Source organism: Acanthopagrus latus, chromosome 14, assembly GCF_904848185.1.
Source record: "Acanthopagrus latus isolate v.2019 chromosome 14, fAcaLat1.1, whole genome shotgun sequence".
Classification (NCBI taxonomy): Eukaryota; Metazoa; Chordata; class Actinopteri; order Spariformes; family Sparidae; genus Acanthopagrus; species Acanthopagrus latus.
In genome coordinates this window covers 21621243-21632658 of record NC_051052.1, presented here as the reverse complement: position 1 = coordinate 21632658, position 11416 = coordinate 21621243, and the positions used below count along the sequence as shown (strand labels likewise).

Genomic DNA, 11416 nt, shown 5'->3' with positions numbered 1-11416 from the left:
TGGATGATGGATGGATGAATTGATGGATGGATGATGAATGGATGGATGGATGGATGGATGGATGATGGATGAATGGATGGATGGATGAATGGATGGATGATGGATGGATGGATGAATGGATGGATGATGAATGGATGAATGGATGATGGATGGATGGATAGGATGATGAATGGATGAATGGATGGATGGATAGGATGATGGATGGATGATGAATGGATGATGGATGGATGATGAATGGATGGATGGATGGATGAATGGATGATGGATGGATGGATAGGATGATGGATGGATGATGAATGGATGATGGATGGATGAATTGATGGATGGATGGATGATGAATGGATGGATGGATGGATGATGGATGGATGATGAATGGATGATGGATGGATGAATGGATGGATGGATGATGGATGGATGAATAGATGGATGATGGATGGATGGATGGATGGATGGATGATGGATGGATGGATGATGGATGGATGGATGGATGATGAATGGATGGATGGATGGATGATGAATGGATGGATGGATGAATAGATGGATGATGGATGGATGGATGGTGAATGGATGATGGATGGATGGATGATGGATGGATGATGGATGGATGGATGAATGGATGGATGATGGATGGATGGATGAATAGATGAATAGATGGATGATGGATGGATGATGAATGGATGGATGGATGGATGATGGATGGATGATGGATGGATGATGAATGGATGATGGATGGATGATGAATGGATGATGGATGGATGATGGATGGATGATGAATGGATGAATAGATGGATGATGGATGGATGGATGGATGAATAGATGGATGATGGATGGATGGATGGATGAATAGATGGATGATGAATAGATGGATGATGGATGGATGGATGGATGAATAGATGGATGATGGATGAATGGATGATGGATGGATGATGAATGGATGATGGATGGATGATGAATGGATGATGGATGGATGGATGGATGGATGAATAGATGGATGATGGATGGATGATGAATGGATGATGGATGGATGATGAATGGATGATGGATGGATGATGGATGGATGATGGATGGATGGATGATGAATAGATGGATGATGGATGAATGGATGATGGATGGCTGGATGGATGGATGATGAATGGATGATGGATGGATGATGAATGGATGATGGATGGCTGGATGGATGGATGATGAATGGATGATGGATGGATGATGGATGGATGATGAATGGATGATGGATGGATGATGGATGGATGATGAATGGATGAATAGATGGATGATGGATGGATGGATGGATGAATAGATGGATGATGGATGGATGGATGGATGAATAGATGGATGATGAATAGATGGATGATGGATGGATGGATGGATGAATAGATGGATGATGGATGGATGATGAATGGATGATGGATGGATGATGAATGGATGATGGATGGATGATGAATGGATGATGGATGGATGATGGATGGATGATGGATGGATAAATGGAATTATGACGTTTCATTCTGCTCAGTGTTGATTTGAACAGTGAGTTTAATTTTCATTAAAACAATAGTGTAGTTTGATTGAAGGATTCTGATGTGGCGGCTGTTCTTCCTCTGACGCTGCCGGTTAAATATTTTCTGTCAGTCAGAAGAATGATGAATATTATCCATCATCTGATCAGATTATTGATCAGTGCAGACACATCAGTGCTGTCGTCACACGCTGCGTCCAGCAGAGGGCACCGTGAGAGAGGAAACACACTGACATCATCACCTCTGTTTTACTGATTTATAACTTTTTAATCGATCATTCTTTAAACCACAGTAGTGCAACATGACCTGTGAGTCTGTGTGTCTGCTGCTGCTCAGTCCTGCCTCACCTGAGACGTCACCTGTCCACCTCACAGAGTTCATCGGACAGAAAATCATCCTCCTCGGAGCAGACGCAGGGCAGACGGACTGCTGGAGGGCTCAGAGACCGTCAGTCACAGTTTACTGCAACACACATCGACCCGACCCGACCCGACCCGACCCTGAGCTGAGCGCTGCAGGTGACACAGGTGAGCTCACCTGCAGCTCCTCACTGTGTTCTCATTGGTTGATTATACTTTGGCTTAATCCAAATGTCTGACGCTGTGTGTTATCTCACCTGGTGACTGAATGTCCCATCAGTCACCATCATTATCATTATCAATATTATCATTATCATTATTATTATCATCATTATTGATCTTCTGCACAGAAGTTCTGCAAACAGATCACAAGAACATAAACATCCAACTGTTTGTTGGATCTCCAGCAGCAGGACGATGAGTGACTGGATGGATTCAGCCCCTTTCGTTACCTCCAGTCTGCGTCGTCATGGAGACGCCTCCTGTAACAGGAAGTACCACAGAAGAAGTCTGAGCCCGTCTCCAGGTGTGTCATCACCATAAAGTACGGAAGATAATCTGCTGACATCCAGCAGAAGAAGAGTTTTCATTTTCAGACATTATTCAGAGGAGGCGGAGCTGTGAAACTCTTCACGGTGGTCAGGTCTGCTCTGTTCCTGCTACAGGAGGCGTGTCGTCCTCGTGTCGTGTTTCACTGACGCACACGCCGCCGCGACCTCGTCACCGATCGGCCCAAGAATAAGACTGAAACAGACTTATAAAGAAGAGGATGTTTCTCTGTGATGCTGCTCATCAGTTTGTTCTCTGACTGAAACTGACTCGACTCTGATCCACTGACTCACTGTTAGCATAGCAACATTACAGCTAAAAACTACCCACAATGCATCACTCGCTCTCACAGAGTAAGCTAGCTGTGAACGTAAGGCGCCTGAAACTTTCTGAAAGAATAAACACTGTGTTATATTTGGGCCGACTTGTTGAACGCTGTGCAGTCCGGCGTCGCTGCAGTGGCCGATGTGTGTTGCACGTTTCTCTCTGCGAGTCAAAGCAGCTTCAGACTCGTCCTGAAGCGTCTCAGGATCAGTTCCAGGATCAGTTTCAGGACACCTCGATGACCTCCATGCTGCCAGAGAAGCTGGACTGACTGCCCACCTTCCCCATCTCCTCTCTGGACCGGCTGTCCGTCATGCCGTCTCCGAACTCCATCTGACAGCTGCGTCTCTTCAGCTGCTTCTCGAAGCTGCTCTCTTCGTGCCAGCTCCTCCTCGAGTCGCCGCGGTCGCCGGTCCTCTGCCGGCTGCGCCGCCGCACCGCCTCCAGACCGTGGCCGCAGCTGTAAGCAGTGAAGCTGCCACCGCTCAGGATGGCCGAGGTGGAGTAGAAGCGGGTGGAGTCGGAGGAGAGGTACCAGCCGCCGGCTAGAGAGGAGGAGGAGACGGTGACGGGGCCGAGCAGGATGTCCGAGTGCCAGCCTTTCAGGGCGCCGCTGGAGCCGGGTTTGGCCAGGTGCTGCTGGCTGCGCGAGAGGCCGAACAGGAAGCTGGTGGTGTTCTCCTCCATGCTGCCGCTCCGCTGCAGCTGCTGTGTACAGTTCGGAGCAGCGGACGGAGGTTTGGTGAAGCCGCTGGAGGCCGGCGGTGTGACTCGCTCAGGCCCATCGGCCTCCTCCTTGTCGGGGCTCTGCTCCGGGGTGGACTGCTCCGACACCTCCTCCACCGGGGAGAACTGGCACGGTTTACTGGTCGCCTCTTTGAAGGCAGACGGTTTGTAGAACTCGCCGGCGTCTCCGGAGGCACCATGAGGAACAAACACCCGGTGCGTGGCGCTCCCGCCTGGCTCGCCGTACGACTTGATGTCCAGAGAGAAGGAGCGCTTCAGCCGGGCGTTGTCTTCAGGGACGTCGGCGAGCTGCAGGCCGCTCAGAGCCTGAGCCAGCAGACGATCCTCGGGGGCGTCGGCTAGAACGCAGGGCAGGGTGAGGGGCTCCAGCGGGACCAGGCCGAGCCCCCCGGGGGCCTCTTGACAGGCCGCGGGCTCAGAGTCCTCGGGTTGAGCCGGGACCTCGCCGCTGGACTTGAATTTAGCTTCAGTACTGAGAGGACTTTTGATCTTCCTCTCAAAGTCCAGCAGCTGACCCAGGAAGTTGAAGTTAGGAGAGATGGTCGGACGCTTCTCCTTCACAAACCTGTGGAAACACACAGCGGCCATCGTTAGCGAGAGTCATGGCGAGCGTCTGTAATCAACACTGACACACAGCACACATTAATTAGAGGGTTAACGAGGTTCTGGGCTCATTAGGACGGAGGAATGTGCCCGACGGACATCAAACAGGAATCTGAACTCTGAGTTCACATCAGCTCCATCAGATGTTTCAGCTCAACGTCTCACAGAAGTGATTATCAGCCGGTTCATTAAGACGACGACGGGCAGAAACCATTAAATGGCCGTAGAAGAAGAACATTATAACATCACACGTCTGCTTCACGGCTTCGTTATCTGTTTTCATGGGACTTTGTCACGTTTACTTCCTGCCTCAACGTCACAAGAAAACATCTACGGACTCAGTTTATAATTCAGCAGGAAGGACGACACAGCTGCCGCTAGTACAAAGCACAGGTGTGTGTCGCAGGACACTCACCTGTACGCCTCGTCCAGAGACATGTCCATCCTCTTCATGATGTAGGCGATGGCGATGGTGGCTGAGCGGGAGATTCCAGCCAGGCAGTGAACCAGAACGCGAGCGTTGGACGCTTTAGCTTTCTCTGAAACACACAGCAGAGCCACGGTTCAGTCTGATGATGCAGCATGTTAAAGGAGCAGTCTGTAGTTTATATTTCAATATGTACAATATCAATGAGGTCAATAAGGTCTCACAGCACTGTGTGAAGTTAGAGAGGTGGCAGGGTCCACCACATATAAACACAGTGAATCAGTATAACTGCGTCGTCCTCTCAGGTCAGTTTGTTTCCTAACATCTCTGCTCTTCTAAAGAAACGTCCGCTGACCTATGAACTCCACCGATCGGTCCAACCAGGGCAGGATCTTCTCGCAGAAGGAGTCGTTCACCGGGACTCGGAGGAAGTGAGACTCTGGGATGAAGTCGGGTTTGGGGCAGGTGTTACTGGCGTTCAGGACGTAGCCGATGTCGTTCTGCTGCATCAGATCCTGGAGACAGAAACACAGACCCGGTTCAAACCCGTCCACTGAGTATAAAGAAAGAATCACCTTCACCTGAACAATCTGACATCACAGCCAGAGAGAGGACACGTCCCGCTGTGGGCGTCCAGTACCTTGTTGAGGACGTCCCTCTGGCAGCCCAGGTACAGGTGAGGCAGGATCCGGGTCGGTCCGATGTTGGTGACGGGCAGGCAGGGCTGAGAGATGCAGGAGGGGACCAGGGTGGACTTCCCCTCACACAGACCAGGAAACAGGTGGGAGAATTCTGAGAATCCACCTGAGACCAACAAACAAAGAATTTTAAGCAAAGTGTCATTAGAAGTCGACTGAAATGAAACTTTGTGTTTCTCTACATTTACAGCTGCAACTAAGAAATATTTTCATTATCGATGAATCAATATATCATGTAGTCGAACACATATCATTCAGTTCCTCGCCAGGATGAGCAGCTGACCCACATGTGAGTTCTGAACCATTAACGGACTGATTGTTGCAGCTGGAACGTACAGATCCAAACCCACATGTCGGTCCGTCTGAGGCTCGTTGCTTAAATCTTTAAAACTCCAACAGGAGGCAGCGCAGCAGTTGCTGGGATTATTTCCAGCGGCGGATGAATCCAGCTTGGTGCTGTGGTGAGGCAGCAGGCCGATGTGAGTTCATGGTTCATATTTGTTTCTTCTCTTCTGCAGAAGTCCATGTTCACAGCCTGGTTCTGATCCATTTCACTTCCCTGTCAAGCTTCCCGTCCTGTCAGACTGTGTTATCAGAGGAGCAGGTTCCGGGTTCTTCTCTGCAGACACACTGTTGTTGTGTAACTGTTGAACCTTTGACCGAGTGCTTTTAGGAAGTCTTTGTGTTGTTCGAGCTGGAGGGTGGAGTCGTCAGCGCAGCATTACATCATGGTTACATAACGTCAGCCTCGGTGGAAGAGGAGGGAGGGCGCCTGCAGTCCAGCCGCCTGTCGCTCAAACTAATGAACGCTTTATCACAAGCGACCGGGCCGAACCAGCGCCAGGACAGACAGGGAGCGACCACGTGGATCGCTTCTCTAGTTCTAAACATCAGCTTCTTCAATTGTCTCCGTCTCCCAGATCGACTACGACTAGTCTCAGTCTGGCTGCCCTGACCCTGTCTCAGCTGTCTGGTCTTCTGTGTGGGACTGACCTGAGAGCAGGTGCACAGAAGGGAAGCTCCTCTCCAGCTTCACCAGCAGGACGCTGAGGAAAGACTCTGGGCTGAGAGCGGCCGGTTCTGAAGAGCTCTGATCGTACACGACGACCTCCTGATCGCCCTGCAGCTCCAACTACAACAGACACAAGAGGAGTTCATTAAAGAGTTTTATCACATCACACTGTTAGTCAGACATCTGGACCCACAGGACCCAGTTCTGCTGCTACAGTGTTTCACCTCTGATGAGTTCTGATGAGTTCTGCTGCTCTGCTCCAGTTCACTCAACACAACACTGACCCTGTGTATTGTGATGTGACTCATATAAACAGGTGACAGGTGAGTATCCTGCCCTGCCTGACTGAATCTCAATTATTTTAGTTTTAACATCCAAACGCTCAAAATCACCTGAACAGGTAACAGACAGAGCGAAACACAGGAAGGTGTGAAGGACGAGACAACACGGCAGCACCGGGACGAAGGAGGAGGACAGACAGATGAGGACAGACGGAGACAGACAGATGAAGACAGATGAAGACAGATGGAGACAGACAGATGGAGACAGACAGATGGAGACAGACAGATGAGGACATACAGATGAGGACAGACGGAGACAGACAGATGAAGACAGACGGAGACAGACAGATGGAGACAGATGAAGACAGATGGAGACAGATGGAGACAGATGGAGACAGACAGATGAAGACAGACAGATGGAGACAGATGGAGACAGACAGATGGACACAGATGGAGACAGACAGATGGAGACAGACAGATGAAGACAGACAGATGGAGACAGACAGATGAGGACATACAGATGAGGACAGACGGAGACAGACAGATGAAGACAGACAGACTCAGGGCGAAGCGTCCGTCCCCGTCCGTCGTCCTCTCGGCTCAGACTGATCCTCGGTGGTTTGGCTGCTCTACAACTCGTCCTCACTGGAGGAAACTCTGCTTTCTCTCCATCGCTGCACTAAGAATTAATTACGGCTCGTAATCGGACGGAAAATGTTGCCTCAGTAATCAGACGAGCGGCCGAGCTTCCTCCGAGCTGTTATTTCAGTTTAACAGGACGCCGCAGAGGGCGGAGCCGCCTCGCCGCTCGCCAGCGTCTTTGTTCAGGATAAATAAGCTGTTGTGAGGTCGGACGCCTCCATCAGCGTCCGTCTGAAGGAACAAACCAGATCCATGTTAATATCTGCAGAGTCCACTGATCTGAGGTCTGTTCAGTGTCTCCTCCACATGTTCACTCTCCACTTCTCTGTAACTTATGAACCAGTCGCTTTTATTCTGTTTTCTATTTATTTGTTTAATCTGCTCTTAATTCCTTTCCTGTGATGTCGTTTTTATTTATTTCACTCTTAATTTTCCCTTTACTTTCTGTAATTTTGCCCGTTTTATCACTTTTTTCCTTTTACTTGTAATGACTGGCGTCGACTCCTCAGACGAGGATTCTTTGTTTCCTTCATAAACTCTGTTTTTAAAAGCTGCTGTATAAATAAAGTTTATTATCATTGTTAGAAGATTCTGATTCCAGCTTCTTAAATGTGAATATTTTCTGGGTTTCTTCCTCTGTTAGCATGTTAGCATGTTAGCACATCTTGTCCCTTCATCTCAAAGTCTGAGTGTTGAATGTGTTTTCATTTAAATGTGTGAAATAATGTGGAAGATGTTTATTTTGTTCTAAAATCATCATTAATGTCCCACAGTTTAATCCTGAAGCTCTTCATGTGCTAACAACAGTTAGCGGTTGCTAACAAGTGTCTGAATGAGACTACAGAGGTTGTCGGGGACATTAAACGTCCTCACAGCAACACGGAGACTCATCTACTCACTAGTCCGTCTTTACAGGCCACTTTAGTTCCACACTGTTCTAACTCTGACTTTACAACTTGGACACTGATCAGTTTATAGAAAACCTGGATAGTAATTGTGCAGTAAGACTCTTAGTGGTGGAGACGTTTCAGTCATGTGACCGTGATGTCGTCTGTCTGTAGCCTAACATTAGCTTCTTACTGCTACACAGTTAATATAAGTTCATCTGAGGAGATTATCCTGATGAACAGAACCCATCAGAATCATCATGACACTCAAGATTTACTTACAAATATTAAAGACTGTGTTTTTATTGTAGTGAAGTGAAACTGACGAGCCGCTCTAACAGAGTCGGGTTTCTGTTTCGCTTCCTTTCACATTTCAGTCACGAGGTATTTGTTTGTTTCACGTGTGAAGGTGACCAGAACCTCTCGGGTCAGCAGAGACTCGACTGGATCCAAAAGAACTTCACTAACAAAACAAAGATTTCAGACTTCTGTTCTTAACAGTTTGACCAAAGTAGTTTAACATGTAGATTCACTGATCTGGAATCAGTTCTGGAGACAGAAAAGTTCAGGTGACCCACCTTCTTCTTGGCCGAGTGCTGCAGCAGCTCAGCGATCTGGACTTTGTCCTGCTGCAGCCTCCTCTTCATCAGCTTGGAACAGTTCACGTTCACCGCCTCCAGGATGTGCGAGGCGTTGTAGTCCACGAAGGGCCGGCTGTCGATCAGCACCACCCGGTCCAGCCCACCCTCCAGCAGAGCCACCAGAGCCTCGGCCCCGATGGTCCGCACCGCTCCGGGCCTCAGTGTCCCGGAACCAGATTTGGTCCATGATCCTGGTCCCACAGGATGCTCCGACATGTCAAACTACTCCCCGTCCCTTCCCTCCCACCCCCCCACCCCCCTCCCTCCCTGCTCGTAGTCCTCCTCCCCTCCTCCTCCTCCTCCTCCTCCTCCTGGGCTTCCCGGGCCGGCGGTCCAGCACAGTGACGCAGCCTGGCGAGGAACCTCAGAGGATGAAGAGCTCCATTGTGTCGGTCGGGTATGATGTCATCCTGATGGCGCTTGGCAGAGCGAGCGAGCGAGAAAGAGAGAAAGAGAGAGAGAGAGAGACAGAGAGAGACAGAGAGAGAGACAGAGAGAGACAGAGAGAGAGACAGAGAGAGAAAGAGAGAGAGACAGAGAGAGACAGAGAGAGACAGAGAGAGAGACAGAGAGAGACAGAGAGAGAGACAGAGAGAGACAGAGAGAGAGAGAGAGGCCTCACTAACTGTGAGTCAGTGTGAGTGTGTGTGCCTCGTAGTTAAAGTGTGTGTTGAGTCTTCAGGTGGCGTGCAGGCCGGTGGGCGGGGCTCACTGACACCACAGCGGGCTCGTCCTGATGACATCACTCTGCACGATGATCCTGGTCTTCATGCTGAGGTGGTTTCAGACTCTGGAAACAAGAAACAGAAGCAGTCAGATTTGACTTCATCACAAACTGTCTTCCAACATCAGGCGTCCACAGTGACACCTGTCAATCAACTCATCCTCATCTCAACAGCTTCTACTGAGTCTCTCGTTACATCGATGACCTCACAGGGTCGCGACTAACAGCTCCCTCGGCCCGGAGCTAACAGCTCCCTCGGCCCGGAGCTAACAGCTTCATCGGCCCGGAGCTAACAGCTCCCTCGGCCCGGAGCTAACAGCTTCATCGGCCCGGAGCTAACAGCTTCATCGGCCCGGAGCTAACAGCTCCCTCGGCCCGGAGCTAACAGCTTCATCGCCCCGGAGCTAACAGCTCCCTCGGCCCGGAGCTAACAGCTTCATCGGCCCAGAGCTAACAGCTTCATCGGCCCGGAGCTAACAGCTTCATCGGCCCGGAGCTAACAGCTCCCTCGGCCCGGAGCTAACAGCTTCATCGCCCCGGAGCTAACAGCTCCCTCGGCCCGGAGCTAACAGCTTCATCGGCCCGGAGCTAACAGCTCCCTTGGCCCGGAGCTAACAGCTTCATCGCCCCGGAGCTAACAGCTCCCTTGGCCCGGAGCTAACAGCTCCCTCGGCCCGGAGCTAACAGCTTCATCGCCCCGGAGCTAACAGCTTCATCGGCCCGGAGCTAACAGCTTCATCGGCCCGGAGCTAACAGCTCCATCGGCCCGGAGCTAACAGCTTCATCGCCCCGGAGCTAACAGCTTCATCGGCCCGGAGCTAACAGCTTCATCGCCCCGGAGCTAACAGCTTCATCGGCCCGGAGCTAACAGCTTCATCGGCCCGGAGCTAACAGCTTCATCGGCCCGGAGCTAACAGCTTCATCGGCCCGGAGCTAACAGCTCCATCGCCCCGGAGCTAACAGCTTCATCGGCCCGGAGCTAACAGCTTCATCGGCCCGGAGCTAACAGCTCCATCGGCCCGGAGCTAACAGCTTCATCGGCCCGGAGCTAACAGCTTCATCGGCCCGGAGCTAACAGCTTCATCGGCCCGGAGCTAACAGCTTCATCGGCCCGGAGCTAACAGCTCCATCGGCCCGGAGCTAACAGCTTCATCGGCCCGGAGCTAACAGCTCCATCGGCCTGGAGCTAAGTGAAGTTAAAAGCTCTGTTGTTGGCAGCATACTCTCAGTTACTCCCGCCTGTTGGCATCAGCATTTAATAACTCATTTTCCGGAGTCTGTTCTTTCACTAGACATTTAATGAAATTGAAGATTAGCCGTGTTACTTTCTGTTTCTGTTGCTGACAATTCTGATAATCAATTAATCAGAAACAATTCTCTGCTGTCCGCCTGATTAATGTGAATGTTTTCTGGTGTGTTTCCTTCTCTGAGACAGTAAACTGAAGATCTGTTGGACATCTGAGGAGGAAACACTGATCAACCACTGAAGAAAATACTCAACAGATCAATCAGCAGCATGAGTAATCGTGATCATCCTCTGGAGAGCAGGAACACGGACGCTGACTGTGATGCATCTTGTTCTGGATCACAGTGTTGGAGAAAAGAGCGCCACCTACAGGATCATCAGCTGATGGAGCAACAGCTGCCACGTTATTCAAGATCAATACGACTTCAACTGAAAGTGAAACAGCCGCTAACAACGAACCAGACTGAAGGTCACTGCTTTCACTTCCTGTGCAACTGACTCAGAGACGCAGCAGGAAATTCCCTCATGGTGTAAAAACCAGTTTTACAGAGCCGATGAGGAAAATCCCCACACACACACACACACACACACACACACACACACACACACACACACACACACACACACACACACGCACTAAGAGGTTTGATTCCTTCTGTGTTCACTCTGCAGTTAGTTTCAGACTGAATGAATCAACCACAGAGTCACAGATCAAGTCTGTCTGAACTCATTCGATCCAAAACAGGATAACCAGGACCAGGA

General features: G+C 50.2%; 1 protein-coding gene across 1 annotated transcript; it reads right to left on the bottom strand.

The window, feature by feature from the left end:
- Nucleotides 1-1756: 1756 nt before the first annotated feature.
- dusp16 (dual specificity phosphatase 16) lies at nt 1757-8935 on the bottom strand. Its single transcript, XM_037121739.1, has 6 exons — nt 8622-8935; nt 6215-6353; nt 5164-5327; nt 4879-5038; nt 4512-4635; nt 1757-4058 (listed from the first exon to the last, which is right to left on the bottom strand). The coding sequence occupies exons 1-6, from the start codon at nt 8898-8900 to the stop codon at nt 2972-2974; spliced, it is 1953 nt and encodes a 650-aa protein (XP_036977634.1). The 5' UTR covers nt 8901-8935; the 3' UTR covers nt 1757-2971.
- Between the last annotated feature and the right edge of the window lie 2481 nt (nt 8936-11416).

Coding starts and splice junctions, on each gene's coding strand:
- dusp16 (XM_037121739.1), bottom strand. CDS start 8,900: ATGTCGGAGCATCCTGTGGGACCAGGATCATGGACCAAATCTGGTTCC. Junction 5,328..6,214: donor TTCTGTGCACCTGCTCTCAG/GTCAGTCCCACA, acceptor TGTTGGTCTCAG/GTGGATTCTCAGAATTCTCC. Junction 5,039..5,163: donor AGAGGGACGTCCTCAACAAG/GTACTGGACGCC, acceptor TTCTGTCTCCAG/GATCTGATGCAGCAGAACGA.